Here is a 13,350-nt window from a genome sequence, read left to right as displayed (position 1 = left end):
CGACCAAGTTATTACAACGGCCGTTATGACACCTTACCATATATCTTTTGAACGGATAAGCAGAAATCGACGTATGACCCATCGAATTAAAGGATTTTGAATGATGAATTACATTGTGATGTCTAATTTAATAAAATTTTATGTATAAGATCTCTTTGATACCCTGTTACATTCTGTATCGAATGTCACGTCATTTCACGTTCTATGTTGAATGTCACGTCCTGCGTCGAATGACACGTCCTGCGTCGAATGTCACGTGACATTTCACGTTCTGCGTCGAATGTCACATCCTGCGTTGAATGTCACATAACTGTCACGTTCTACGTCGAATGTCACGTCCTGCGTCGAATGTCACGTGACATTTCACGTTCTACGTCGAATGTCACGTCCTGCGTCGAATGTCACGTCATTTCACGCGACATTTCACGTTCTGCGTCGAATGTCACGTTCTACGTCGGATGTCACGTTCTCTTAGGCACTGTACGGATAAGAAGAAGAATGTTCATACTGATCGTTGACATGGCTTCTGTGTCACCTACGCTTTCATTTTACACCTCATACGTCAAAATCATGCCAATAGCAACAAAGATACGTTCTAGCGCCCATTTGGCAATGCTGCCATCTTTGTTTTTTGTGTCCCCGTCTCCTCCCCGTTCCAACGAGCCCTCGTACGCCCCGATCGGACCAATAGAAACAAAGATATGACGTAATGACCTTTTGGCATGCTCCGATGCGCACGGCACATACTGCGTTCAACCCCATTTTTCATCCCCTTTCCAACGAGCCCTCGTACGTCATCCTACGTTAAGCCGTTTGGAACTTAAGACCGGGGGTTGCGATTTTAGGGGTTGAAATTTAGGGGATGAGCTCAGACATAGGTAGTCTATCTACTTTCTTGGCTTAAAAATGTCATAAAAACTCTTTTGTTTTTCATCTAGTATGTGTTTAGCTGCCTGGTGGCTTAACAACTTCCAAAAATGTATTTACATATTTTGTATTAAATTCTAATTTACATCAATTCATAACAGAGCCGACTCGTTTCAGAATCAATAATTTACCATCTATTTTGGACTTGGTATTCTGTAATGATCCCCATTAATTAACACATCCTATAATAAGCTCTCCATTAGGTAACTCAGATCATGCAGTCATAAAGTTTCATATTCAGTTTAACTTACAGTACTGTACTCCTAATCCTAATGTGAATAAAACGGTATATGAAATAATTGATTTTAAAAATGCAAATCGTCAACTGGTTAATATTGATTGAAATGATGTTTTCGGTGACATAAGGAATCCAGCTGTATTCTGGGATAAGTTCTTACACGTTGTTAATTTATGCAAAAATCAAAATAACTTAAAAAACCATATACAAAAATAACATAAAACCTTGGATTAATGGGAAATTAATATATCTGATCAAGTATAAAAGAAAGTTGTGGAACAAATATAGACATACAAATCGCCCAGAGGATTTATTATTTCATCGAGACTTTGCCAAAGATTTAAAGAAATCTCTACATGAAGCTAGTGTTGCCTACGAAGAGAGTATAGCCATTAGTAATAATTGTAAAAAAATTGTACAAGTATATTAGATCTTCGTTGACAAGAAAAGTTTCTATACCTTTACTGGAAAATGATAATGGGGATATATCCCAAAGTAACTATGAGAATGCCGAAGTCCTCGCCAGTACTTTCTCTAAAGTTTTCTCTGTCGAACTCACTAATCATTAGTTGCCTAATATTACTTCGTCACGAGTCTCTTCTTCCCTTAAAAATATAGTCATTGCTCCTGAAAAAGTTAAACATCATCTTCAAAGCCTAAAAAATAATTCGTCTCCTGGTCTCGACGTAATATCTTCTTTATTTTTAAAGAAACGTTCTGATACTTTAACTTACCCACTATATGTGATTATGTCCTTATTATTCACCACACATATTTTGCCTCCAATATGGAAAGCCGCATCTGTAACACCAATTTTTAAAAAAGGGAACAAATTGAATCCTAATAACTATCGTCCTGTCAGCTTAACACCTATAATATCTAAGATAATGGAATCTATTATTGCCGACACAATTTCCAATTTGCTGCAAAATAAACTGGTTATACCAGAACAGCAGCATGGTTTTGTCAAAGGACTTTCTACAATGACAAATCTTCTCTGGTGTGTCAAGGAATGGTCAAAAGCATTAGACAGAAAAGCCCCGTTAGCCATTATTTACCTCGATGTTGATAAAGCTTTTGATCGAGTTCCAAAGCGAAGACTATTGCATAAATTAGAACACCTCGCTATCCGTGTTCAACTACTGAGATGGATCGACGCGTATTTAACAGACAGAAAGTTTTGTGTTAGAGTTGGGACTCTTTCTCGGTTGAGCGAACGGTTTTAAGTGGGGTACCACAACGATCAGTTTTGGGCCCACTTTTATTCATAGCATACTCAAGTGATCTACAATTTCACATTAAATGCAGCAAAGCTTTCTATGCAGATGATATGAAACTATTTCGTATCCCTCTGTAAATTTCCAGTTACTACAAGATGACCTTGATTGCATTGGAATGGTGCTTTACTTGGATGCTGCCTCTTAATGTGGACAAATGTTTAGTTCTTCACATGGGTAAAAATAATCCGTGTCTTCCTTACTCTATTATTGGGCGCGTGTAAAAAACAGTAAAATCACATAATGATCTAGGTGTTATAATTAATAACAATCTAAGTTGGTCGGAACATATTTTGCATATTTCTAAACAAGCTAACAGTAAATTACCTATATCTACTAAATAAAACGTTTGCGAAAGTGTCATTTATGAGCTTAGTTCATCTGTATAAACTGTACACTCGTCCTGTTCTGAAATGTTGCGGAACTGTTTGGTGTCCGGTATTAGTGCGCGATCGTAATATTCTCGAAAACGTACAGCGGCAGTGAATTAAGATGTCTTTTGGTCGCTCAAGACGTATGTATACAGAGAGACTGAAATGGCCAATCTCACTACATTTGAACAACGTCCACTTCGAGGCGATTTAATTATTACGTTTCGGATAGTAAAATACAACTTTGGTAATGTGGGGGACATGTTTATACTAGACAATGACAATCGTCTTCGTGGCCACAAACTTAAGTTTAAAAAGAAAACTTTTTTAACAACAACTAGACAATTTTTTCTCAGTAATCGAGTGTTCTCGATATGGAATAGCCTTCCGGCTGAGATCATAGATGCTCTATCTGTGAATATTTTCAAAAATAAACTGGATATTTGCTCCATAGTTCATTTAATTTGTACTAAACACTTGCTATTACCTATGTTTTGGTATATTTATTTAGTTAGTTAGTGCTTAATATGTAACTATTGTAATGTAACCTTTAATTGCACACTATGTAACATTGTATTCATATGGACATATGGCTTTCGCGAACCCTGCTGAAATGTATTGTAAAATAGTAATAAATAATAATAATAATTGAGGTCTGTAGCGAAATATGATTATCCAATGTAGACCGTCCCATTGCGAAAACCACTTTGCAACGGGTAATGAGGTCTTTTGTTTCGGAATAGATACCATGTTAGACGAAGATTTAAAATTTTTTCATTTTAAATAGTGAGGGAATAATTATTGCCTGAGATCAGAGTTTTAAAAATTTATGTTTTAAAAAACAGGTAATGAATAAATCTAACAATTTTATTTCTGCTGTGAAAGGTAGGTGTTTTATGAATATTTTTGGAATTTCCTGGTGTCATGCACATGTGTTTTTGAAGTTTACAATGGCGAATTCTAGTTCCTAAAGAGTTATAGCAGCATTTCATGGATCGTCAGTTTTGTATCACGGTTATAAAATATTCTATATGTATTTTGCTTGTGTAATAAAAATCTGGTGTTATATTTTGGTACCTACAATATTCTTGGTAGACTTCAGCTATAATTTCACTAATAGCTTCTTTACAAGTGATGATCTCATTATATTATATATTCTATGCCTAAAAGAGTTTTTAAGTTTACGAATTTGACACCGAATAACCTGTGAGGGATGATGAATTTATAGATGATAAATAATTTTTCTCATTATCTTTGTTGCTTTTTTGTAATCTCGATTTAGCTTTAAGTTTTTCAAAAGTTAAGTAAGTTTTCGCCTGTATTATGTTTTCTAAGTTTACATGATGTCAATACTTGTGCAAATTCAGTATTCTACCATGATACAGATTGCCTTTTACAGGGTTTTATTTTTCCTATATTTTTTAACGCTGCTTCTATAATAATGTTATTTAAAGATGTATTATCATAGTTTATATCATCACTTCAATGGAAATTTTTAAGTTTTTTATCTATATTAAATTAATAAGGTATCCAGTTTGCATTTTTCGTTTCCAGGACTGATAAATTGGTAAATCAAGCGGGTGAATGTGATCTAATATTATAGAAATTTAAAAGTAAATTACATTCATTTTACAATTTCCCAACTGTACACAAGCGCACGTGAAAGCCAAACAGGGCATACTAAGGTGTATCATATATTTACTTTTGATTACTATTTAAATGGGAATAAGCCACAATTAAAGGTTAAAAAACGTTTATTGACGTTTCAATTTCCACTTCGGAAATCGTTCTCAATAATTGTGGCTTATTCCCATTTAAATAGTAATTAATTTAAAATGCCACAAGAAAATAGCTTCAGAACAATATTTACTTTTAAAACTATTAGTGTAAGAATTTCTTGAAATTGAATCATTGTAAGCAAAATTTAATGTTCCATTGAAAAACAATGTGCTATAATAAAATATTCATTGACTGAGAGTTACATAACGAAGTGAACATTTTGGATAAAGTAGCATTGCCATAAGTATCAGAGCATGAAAAAATACCATTTAAATTACTCAGAGGCTGAGGAGCTACATATGCTGCTGTCTTCTTCTGGATTTATTATTATGGGGTCGATATGGTTCTTTATTATATTGTCCAACTTCCACATTTTGGACTCGACTTTTTGTTGAACATGTTGCATATATTTCTGCCACGTAGTTGGACTAAAGTTATTTATTGCATCATGAAAAATATGTTTTGTATCTGCAAATTTAAAAGTAGTGTTTTTGGCCTTTTGGCTGCTACATAATTTTTTACTTCTGCGCAAATAATCTCAATCGGATTGAGCTAACAATTGTATGGGGGCACCCTTAACACTACTTTGTTTTGGCTTTTTGCGATCTCATCAATGATATATTTATTATATATTGTCCCTGCAGCGGCGGCTCGTGGCCTAAAAAAGTGGTGAAGATGAGGAAAGCTTGCCGGACCAAAAGGAGTTTTGGTACCTACGTCGCGCCCAAAACTCATTAAAAATTTGTTAAAAAAAAATGTATAGAGTTTAGGGCCCTAATAACTTGAAAACAGTTGTTTAGTGCACTTATACTAGATACAATTCGTTCTGCTTGCCTGGGGTATTTTAGTTCTGAACCTTGACATTTCATTGAGGGTTTTTTGTCGATTAAAACACCACGCCTGCTTAAACGGGTTGGTGAGTTTCGATTCAGCCGCCCACTCTGAGTCAGATGTTGATTGCAGCCGACCACTCTGGATCAGACGCAGATGTTTAAAATACTGGTTGGTCGACGATGTAAAAGAACATCCCTTTTATCTTAATTTTTTCAATGCCTAAACGGAGTCTCTAATGTATTACACACCAAGTCATTAATTTAGCTACCATTTAATATAGTCTTCTGCAGCTCATCATGCAGGGTAGAGTCGATGGCAAAAAGGGAATAAGTAGAAAGAGGAAATCATGGCTGCGAAATATTCGAGACTGAACAAACATGACTGTAGACGAATTATTCCACCTGGCAAAAGACAGAGAAATTTTTAGAAATGTGGTCGCCAACCTCCGTTAATGGAGACGGCATAGGAGGAAGAAGAAGAAGTCATTAATTGGATTTATGTCTGTCTAAAATTATATTTGTCAAAACGAAATCCACGAGAACACTTTATATCTGAAATCCGAAACAAACCACAGAGAAATGTATTAATAAAGTGCACTAAACAAATAAAATTAATACTGTGACTAAACTAAACTAATAAATACTATACTATACACTATACTATATAAAAAATATCTATATAATAGACTAAATTTCAAAATATTGTCGCTGGGAGAAATTTCCGAAAAATAGGAATACCAAATATACATCCAACAGTGGGTAAAGACGAATAATATATTTATAGACGGAACTGCACTCACCAGTTTTCTCAGCTATCACTAAGGATAGGTTGACGTCACGCTGCCATGGCAACCATGAACGCTTATGCAGATGCATTTCGCATTTTAAAAATTATATTTACCTATTCCTGAATACTAAGATTCAGTACACGACTAGTGACACAGGTCAGGACTTGACCGTCAAGTACGTACCGCTAATAAAGCTAGTTGTCTTTTTAATTTTTAGATTAATTAAAAGAGAATAAATAATTGATTTCAGAATTTAGATATAATAATGTTGCTTTCATTTTTTATTTATTTATCTCAATTTAATTATATTTTTTTGGTGAACCTCACCTTCACCTACTTCACCTGGCCGGCCGCCGCTGCCTTATGGTCCTTAACAATAGCCAGCAGTTGCACTTTTAACATGGAGTTCTTAAACCCTATATTTTTTTATTTCAGCCACACTTGGATGTCAGCTTTCCTAGAAGCAGTAGCTGGAATTTTTTCCAATTTTCTGGAATGATAAGACTTTTTGTCCAATACCATAATGGAGTTGTCTTCTAATCGGGGCAGTATATTTTTGAACCAATTTTTGAAAGATTTTCCATCCATCTCTTCATGGTAGTTCCCACTTTTTTTATTCAAACTCCCACAGTCCTTCTGGAACAAACCCATCTTCACTGCCAATGTGACAGATTATTATTCTTTTTCCTTTTCCTGCACATTTTATTATTTTAAAATTTACTTGAAGTGAAAAAGCACATAAACATTTACCTGCAGGATTTTTAAACCCGTAGAAAGTGCATCTAAAAACGCTTGTTTATAAGACGTTACCGACCCATAAGTACTTTAGATTTGGTGTGACCAGCGTTTAGATAAGTCTTGTATAAGTAGTAAATTTTGAGGTTTTCATTTCTATAGGATTTAATTTTTATCAGAAATTCTCGTCTCCACAAGATAATTTCGTCCCTGTTCATCAAAATGCTGTTTCGCTGACGACTTTGAAACTTAAAATTTATTTCTTTCAATAATTTAAAAAACGTAGTTCTTTTGAAGTTATGCAAAACCGGTATTTCATTTTCGAAAAAAGAATTGTTAGATTATTCTTCTTATTTCTTCTCTGTCAAATTCATCCAGCGAGTTAACAATACTCTTACGATGCTCAATTGATTTTGGTGTCGACAGTGTTCCCGTAATTTCATATTCATGAATCACATTGCGTACACTATGGCTACACACGCCTACAATAGATAAAAAGTAACAATATTTGAAGACCTTGGGACCAGAAGGGGACATGCCACAAAAGATTATTTTGGAGAAAACGTCATTTTAAACTTATTTTCAAATCCTGAAATCCAAATTTTACATTGTTCTCGGAAGTAAGGTCCACAATCGTTTGGAAATATGTTATTAAATACACAATAAAAGTAACAAAAATTTTTATTGAACGGTTTTTGAGTTTTTGAACATTTTTTGAAAAAATATGAGGCTTATCCCCTTTTGAACAAAAAAATATATTCTAAAAAATAAACATAAAATGCAACAATAAAATAATATATTCAGTTGTCAATATTTTCAATATCCGAAAAGTCGTCGAAATGTTCAATATATTCCAGTGATTCATTATCAGTACCTGGTAGAATCTGTTGGCAGGCACCAATTTCTTCATAAAATTTTAGGAAAGCTGGTGGAATAAACTGTAACAGCTGGGAAATATTTTCAATTTTTTTTCTATTTAGTGGAATAGGTTCACTGTATTTTGATTTCAAATCCCTGGAAAGTAAAATTGACTTCTTCATACCTTTCTTTCCAATATTAACTGCCTTATAGTCTTCATTTATAAGATGTTTTATATACATTATGTTAGGTTGTTCAGATGAAAACTTGAGGCTTGATATTTTGGAAAAGTTAACTTTTTCCTTGTCCTCTGTATGGCTTTTTTTCGTAATTTCGCTTTGGAGTTCTTTAAAAGAAAAAAAGTCGGATTGTTTCAATACAATTACCTCAAAGCAGTTTTTTCTTTTACATTTTCTCACTGCTTCGTACCGTTCGCGTCATAAAAAACTGGTACAACTCTTATAACCGAAAATCGTGTTTTTCAAGTTGTGTAAGTTGAGCTTTTCATATGTGTCATTCTAATTTCGAAGGCACCGTTGCCAGTTCAACGAAAATATTATATCAAACCAGCTAAAACCAGCTAAAAGCATTCTCGATCAGCATTAAAAAATTCTATTCATTTTGAAATTTTCCATTATCTCAGTACCCATACATTGATTCGTGTTTTATTATAATTTATGAAAATATTTCAATTCAAAAATAATGATAGATAATAAATATAGACACGACTTTAAATTATTGTTTAATTTCAAATCGAGAGGTGTGATTGGTTTCTCGTAAAGTGTAGCACAAAACTGTATTGAGTTGTGGAATACTTCAGTAAATAAAACCCACTGGAAAAATTTAAAATTTAATTTGAAATTAATAAAAAAATGAATAATTTTTGCAGTGAACAAGTGTGAAATTTAAATATATGTATTACAATTCGAAAAGTTAATATTTTGTCATAGCTTCATTATTATTAATCACTTCTTGTGATCTTCTGGGAACTGAGTTTATTAAATTTAGTGACAAATTTTCATCTTCGGCCAAGCTTTCCCAGGTTTCTTCAATGATGGTCCATAAATGATCCCTGTTTTGGGGAAATACATTTAATTTTTGTATTTTGTTGATCATAAGTCCCCAAACGTTCTCTATTGGATTAATATCTGGATTTTAAGAGGGCCATGGAAGAACTTCAATGCTATTTTCCATAAGGTAATCCCGTACACGGTGGGCTGTGTGGATTAAACAGTTGTCATGCTGGAAAATAAAAATATTGTTGGGGAAAATTTCCCTAACCGATGGCAACATCACATTATCTAATATATGTAAATAGGTTTCAGTATTGAATCGTCCTTCAATTCTCCAACACATTCCTAAACCTCCTCTATACATCCAAGTCCAAACATTTACAGAGAACCGTCCGGACTTATCACTTGATAAAATATAGTTTTCGTTAAACCTATTTCGAGGCGGTCTATAAATCCTAATATGGCCATCATAATGAGACTGGAATACTTTTTTATCAGTAAAAATTACACGGTCCCAAAAATTGACTGGATCATTTAAAACGTAATTTAAAGCAAATATGAGTCTACTTTGTTTATGTTTCTCGCTAAATTTGTATTTTCGGGCGGCTGCACAATTTTTAAAATCTGTTCTTCTAATTCTCCTTAATGCTGTAGTTATAGAAGCATTAAAGTTTGTATTAACCTTTGCTTGCCTTGCCGTATGGAAGGGATACGCTCTTAAATAATTAGTTAATGTTTCATCTTGTTGGGCTGTAGTAATAACTGGTCTCCCACTCCCTCACCTTCTATCCAAAGTCTGCTCGTTTTCCCATTTTTTTAATGTTGTGGATTGTGGTTTTGCTTCTATTTAACTCTTGAACCAGTTGTCGAATAGACCAACCATCTTCTATTTTTAAAATTATTCTCGTTTTATCAAACTGACTTAACTGACGTGGCATCTTTAAAAATTCACTTTGACAAACTTGTCAAATCTGACTGATGGCAAGCAATATTTTTTATGTTTAATTTTTATGTTTAATCGTTCGGATATGTTCGGGAAGTTTTCATGCACTGATAACATCTATAGATACTAAACCAACATTTTTCAGTTATAAGAGGATTTTTTTAAGACAGACGATGATATCTTACTCTGCTTAATTTTATTCTCATTATCATTTATATACCGTAAATCATTTAATTTTGAAAAAAATATGCATCTGAATGGGTAGGTAAATGTTTTTGTTTATATTTTATACATAATAATATAAAAAAAGTAATAGTCTATTTATAGATAAAAACGGATTACAATTAGGGTGTAGATTCAATCTCCATAAGGAACATTACAGTGCGATATTGGCTTGTAATGTAGTACTTGTGTAATGTAGTCACGTTTTGAAAAGCATTTTTCGCCACGGATATTTTATAGTTTATAATCTACGTAGGATAAAGTATAATGTTAGTTTTTCATATTTATCGTTTATGTAATAAATAAGTTAATTTAGGTACTTTGCCTGTTACTAAACTTATTAACATAACATACAGTCAACAGTTTGTGTTCTGTAAGTAATTGAAGTATAAAATTACAGTAGATGCATTCCAATGTTCTCTGTGCCAATACCCTAAGTTTAAATATCGTTCAAAATTTTGGACATTAACTCAATCCTCTCTCTGGTTACTAAATTTATTAGATACGGTTTTCTGGTGTTAATGATAAAAATAATACCTATCTAAAGACTTTATACATTTTTGAATGTTATTTTTTACGTCTTACGTTTTATTTAAATTTACTGAAATTCCGTTATCTGTGATGGCAACAACGAATTGATTCACGAACCAGTGTGTCCAGTCTGAACACAGGTTTACATTGGGAAAAAAAGTGTACCAGTTTTATATGACGGGAAGTGTACCAATCGTCTGGAGTATACACTTGTTTTAATCGATGACGCTTATACTTTTCAATTACTGCGAAGTCACGGTCACATGGTAATCTCGTATGCCCTACTACCAAGTATTTGTGCTCAATAGAAGTGAAAATGCCTTCTATAGTAAGTTGTTGCCATAAACAAATTAGAGACCAATTTTTGTTTTGGCCGCTGCAGTTATCTGTATACACTATAAGTTTATTAGCAGTGGGTCTATTAGTTCGAAAATGTTTATATAAAATGCTGGCAATTTCATCGCTACCTCGCTTGGCAATGTTTTCTGGCCACATGTACATGAAGGCCTTTCCACTAATACAGTCATGGATGCCGAGGTTATAAACCCATGCCTTTCTCAAATAGAACGCTGCTCCCACTGTTAAATTTGGCACTGGCATTGCCTGTTGTAGGTCAAAGCTGATAACCATTGCATTTCCCGTGGCTTTAGCCTCTTCTGTGTCCTTTTTCATTAGATCCTGCATGGCCTGGGCACGTCTTTGATGTAACTCCAAATCAATTTTCAGTGTCTTTGCAATTTCTATGTCAGCTTCATTACTAATTTTCACATTCATTGAATCACATACTTTACAAGTATCGCTCTTAGGTAACTTAAAGCCTATATTAAATTCTGAGCAGAATATGCGCCTATATTTGTCTTGGGTTACTGCCACAAAATTATTTTGGCGGCACCACTCAAGATAATAATCATGATATAAACTGGAAATTGAAATATCGGAATCTAGGTAGACTTTTGTTGGGTTTTTTTGTCTGCTGTAATGGCTTGTGTATTTTGGTATCAAATTAATATGCTGTCTAACATACTCACAGTGTTCTTCTGGTATTTTCTTGTTGTTGTTGTCATGCTTACCTCTTTCATCTGACTTTGGAGTAGACGCACCTTCTTTATTTTGGTGAACCAGTCTTTCAATACGTTTTTTTGAAATGCCGTGTATGGCAAGAAACTCTTTCTTACAAATTTCAATTTCATCTCCATTTACTTTGACTCTATATTTAACTGATACATTTCTGGACGAATAAATTCCTTTTGTTTTCTTTGGGTAACCTCTTCTTTGGAATTACTGTCATAGTTGAAAAGAGGTAAATATTTTGCTTGTCATAATTACCCAGGTTCCAAAAGGCATTAAATATATCATTTTCCTTACCTGCCAAAAGCTGTCTACACTGTTTTGTGCAACCGCAAGGCGCACCTAATTTTTTTGGTTCTATTTTCTTCCCTTTTGTATTTATATATTCGTGACCTAGATTTCTTTTAGTCTTGCGCTTAATTTTTTTATGCCGTTGGGTATTCTTGTGTCTCCATCTAGAAGGCGCCTTCTTTTCTGGAGTTGGCAAGACACCTCGAGAAGTCTGTGGGGTAAAAATCTCTTCATTCTCCTACAATAAAATAGGTATTTTACTAAAAAGGGATAAGCCACAAAAAACCTTTAGAACAGGATAAGCCACAAAAAACCTTTAGAAAAATCCTAATGTTTTTAGGTTCGAAAAATGTAACATAAGGGGACAAGCCACATATTTAATAAACTTACCATTTTTAAGTTGATATTTTCCGAATCGCTGCTATTTCCGGACACTGTATAGTCTTTGTCATCTTCGCTTTCATTTAAAAATGGATCTTGGTCACTGTGATCAGAATCAAACTCAGAAAAGTCTATTTTCCGTTTACATGCACGGGAATGTTCCGCCGCCATGTTGATTGCTACTGTGGCTTGTCTCGTTATGTTGAAAAATAAAGTAATGGTGACACAACGGGACTTAACTACAGCTGCGCCATCTATAAGAAAAAAGCTGAAATTTTCTCTTCGGGACATTAATACGGTCTTAAAGTGGGCGATTTCTACTTTAACTCAATTTTGATGAAATTGTGGCTTGCCCCCTTCTGGTCCCAAGGTCTTCATTTGTAAAATAAAGTAAAAATTCGCAATCTAAAATAAATAATGGCGAAATAATATCAGTACCTGTTTTATCTGCTACTCTAGTAGAAATCGCACTTTTTGACATTGTAGAGTTCTCCTGCATTTTCTTGCATCTCCTGCATTTCTCCTAGGAAAAAATAATATGTATTGTAATAAAACCAGCATCACCGAAAATATCGGTAAATTTATGAAACTGCATTCTATATACTTTTTTAAGTCCAGAAATATTCCATTCACTCACGATAAAACCTCCCCAAAGAACAGCTTGGATTGACATGACACACACACACACACATACGCAGTGATCAACCCTGCCCCTAGGAACATGTGTATACCAATGTAAGAATGGGATCCACATATCCGAAGATCAAACCGGTCACACTTCGCTAGTCGAAGTGGTACCTATCTGACTCCCAGGCTTTTCCACCACCCCTCCTCATCGTGTGACTTACGTGAGGAGGCTTATGATCTGAAATTTACTTAAGATGCCCTGGGTAATAGGACATCCTCGGTTTTTAGTAAATCCTCCCTATTTACTTTACTGACACTATTGATTTTACTCTACTTTACGTCGGGACTTTAGTCCCTAAAAAAAAGAAAAAAGAGCGTGTGTTCCGACCATAGAGCCATCAGACTGAGCTGATGACTCTATGTCCGGAAAAGAGTGTGTGCTCGGTCACTCAGCCGCCGATTTGGCAA

General features: G+C 34.2%; 1 protein-coding gene across 1 annotated transcript; it reads right to left on the bottom strand.

Moving 5' to 3' along the window:
• Positions 1-8,739: 8,739 nt before the first annotated feature.
• Positions 8,740-12,426, bottom strand: LOC140452701 (uncharacterized). Its single transcript, XM_072547022.1, is given in 4 exon segments — positions 8,740-8,878; positions 10,706-11,779; positions 11,781-12,112; positions 12,265-12,426. Coding segments are annotated over 4 exon segments (1,707 nt in total).
• Positions 12,427-13,350: the final 924 nt, after the last annotated feature.

This window comes from Diabrotica undecimpunctata, chromosome 11, assembly GCF_040954645.1.
Source record: "Diabrotica undecimpunctata isolate CICGRU chromosome 11, icDiaUnde3, whole genome shotgun sequence".
In the NCBI taxonomy this organism is placed as follows: Eukaryota; Metazoa; Arthropoda; class Insecta; order Coleoptera; family Chrysomelidae; genus Diabrotica; species Diabrotica undecimpunctata.
This window is presented reverse-complemented; position numbering and strand designations above follow the sequence as displayed.